The sequence below is a fragment of the Dreissena polymorpha genome, chromosome 5, assembly GCF_020536995.1.
Source record: "Dreissena polymorpha isolate Duluth1 chromosome 5, UMN_Dpol_1.0, whole genome shotgun sequence".
Taxonomy (NCBI): Eukaryota; Metazoa; Mollusca; class Bivalvia; order Myida; family Dreissenidae; genus Dreissena; species Dreissena polymorpha.
In genome coordinates, this window is record NC_068359.1 from 73691138 (window position 1) to 73693851 (window position 2714).

A 2714-nucleotide genomic window follows, 5' to 3' on the forward strand; every position below is an offset into this window, starting at 1 on the left:
AGAATACTGTTTTTGTCAACAAATGCGCGTTTTTTTGTTTGATACAGTGCTTTTCAAAAACTTGTTCACTTAATATAATTCCATTTAGTGTCCTGTTTTCACAGTAGCCCCGAATTCAACCCATTGTGTACTCAAGTTAGAATGACATTCGCGTGTGAAACTAACACAAGGCACTTTCAAATTTAGCACATCGTGAGGAAAAACATTGCTATCGCTTTCCCATTTTCCCATTTTGTTTGCAATTCACGTCCTTATCTTTGATTCCGTTTATATCCGTGTTGACGCGCATGCGCAAAGAACGCTATAAAATTGTGAAGGTCGTATGGAAATTCGGATTCTTGCCAAGACATTACCAGTTTCAGCCATGAAAATTGTAGTGTGCTTTTTTGCCTTAGCAATTGGTATGTAATATCGTTTTAGTAAATGTAATATTTCAGTTTATTTCGCCGAAAACGTTTCTGTTTAAATATTCTGCGATGATTGCACAGAAAATCAAACACGAAACATAAAAGAAAGTTATAAGAAATTGAAATGCCGGTAGTAAAGCATGGTTCAGCCTGTGATAGCGTACTAGACAAAATGTATGTCACTGAGGACTGAAGAGATATATTATATGTGTAAATGTAACATACCTTAGTCTTTATAGTAGCACATACATTTACGTTACCATATTTATGATATGTATTTGAAAAATCCGTGCATACACGTGTAACGATATCGCTTTTTTCTGTTCCGTGTATGCAAGATATCCGTAAAGACAAAGGCGCACGATCGACTTGACGCGCCGTCGTAAGTCGTAAATGACATCTTTAGAATCGCCAAAATGGCTGCGGTGGATCGTACATCTAAAACTGATGCAATTTGGTTATTTCCATTAGACGTTAAAATAATTGCAATTTTTGAATTACTCATTTTGACAAATTTCATTTATATGATACTTTTCATAACGTTTACAAGCTTTTATTGCTAAATTATGAACCTATCTACATTAATATTGGATTACTGATTATATTTGCGTAGAAACATAATATAATAATTTCAACAAGGCAATGGTGTGTCCTTGATCCATATTTGCACCTTTCGGATAAATTGGCCCTCGTGCCGTAAGTCGGGCCGCGGGTCTGTAATTGGTGTTCAGCCCAGGTCTTTCGTATGAATTTGTCGAAATGAAAGATGTTTAACTATTTTGCAGCATTCACAATGTATACCTTATTTTATATCATAACCATTAAGTGCCATGTACACACATGAATCCATTTTTTTCTGTTTTATGTTCGTGCATGTAAAGATTCCATAGATAGATCATTCATACGTACATATCTGGAATTTTGCAATTACCCTTCAAGCCACGTGTTTGTATTGCAGCGTACGCATGCGCAGCACGGTGTAAGCAAACGTCAGACTGTGACCCAACTGTGACGGCATGCAGAAATAACACCATCCTGCATTGTCTTGACTTCCAGTGTGTGTGCGATTCTCTGGCTGGCGTTGGTAAGTTTTAAACTTTATCTGCTCATGTCTCCGTCGTTATGCTTGTCTAGATTTATATATTAAAGGTCACATGGATACATTGATGTTGCCAGCATGTGAAGACAATGCATGCGATGTCACCAAAGGCGATAACTTGCTTGATAAACTTCTAAAACATTATAGACAAAGATAAACACACATCATATGCAAATATCGAACTTGAACACTTTATTGCACAAAGTAAAAATATGGACGCCATGTTAAGTGGAAAGAGGTTGTCAGCGGAAAGTTTGACTTGTGCCAAACATTAACTTATCTTTTTTTTTCTTTCGATTCATATCTTTTATTCCGGACGCTTGGCAAGAAAAGCAATGTCTACCCTATCAATATACATTGCTTCGGGCGGGCAACGGCAATGTTAGAATCGTTCCCCGTGTGAGACTAGAGCCTCCCATCGTCCTGCTCTGACCATAATGCCGTATTATGTTGACTAACAGCCCAAATTGTGTCCTTTTCACAGAGGCGCACGAATGCACAGTCAACTCTGACTGCCACGACCACATCCACGACGGGGTGTTTCACCACTGTGCACACAACGGCTGGCAGTGCATAAACTATGACTGCCAATGTACAAGCGGGCATGGAAAGTAATTCGGCGGCCGTAAACACTTTTCTCATAATTAGACATGTTTTGTTTCGAAAAAATAAAATTATAAAGTTAATGTCAAGCGCGTGATGTGGTGTTGTGTCGATACATTTGAAAATGATTTTCTGTTGGTATACGCGTTTATGTGTACCATTTCAATCTATTCGAATATAGATCGGATGACGCTCTAACTGAACGTCCTAATAGCAACGGGGTTAACGAAACGTCAGTCTGGTTTAAACGATATTTCGATGTATACGTACAAAAGATGGCAGAATTGTGTTTACATTTTTTAAAGAGGTAAATTTGCACGACGTCTATGTTTTATTGTGGAATAATATGAATGTTTTTTTTATATGTGCCAGTTACCTCTGATTTAAAAGGTCAATCATTGACTCAATGCCTAAACCACTTAGCTATAAGAACTGTATTAAATAACGATACGTTTGATACCTAATCTAAGTCAACCCCAAATATTTTTGACGATGCTGCGAAGCAGCTCGTCTAAGTTATCATACCATGAAAATCTTCACAGTGGCGACCTATGTAAAAGACCGAGCCAGTCCGATTGAGATAGCTTGATTTTTCTAATCGGCAT

At 37.7% G+C, this 2714-nt stretch overlaps 1 protein-coding gene across 1 annotated transcript; it reads left to right on the forward strand.

The window, feature by feature from the left end:
- Positions 1-263: 263 nt before the first annotated feature.
- LOC127832043 (uncharacterized) lies at positions 264-2206 on the forward strand. Its single transcript, XM_052357189.1, has 3 exons — positions 264-401; positions 1366-1491; positions 1991-2206. The coding sequence occupies exons 1-3, from the start codon at positions 323-325 to the stop codon at positions 2119-2121; spliced, it is 336 nt and encodes a 111-aa protein (XP_052213149.1). The 5' UTR covers positions 264-322; the 3' UTR covers positions 2122-2206.
- The last annotated feature ends 508 nt before the right edge of the window (positions 2207-2714 follow it).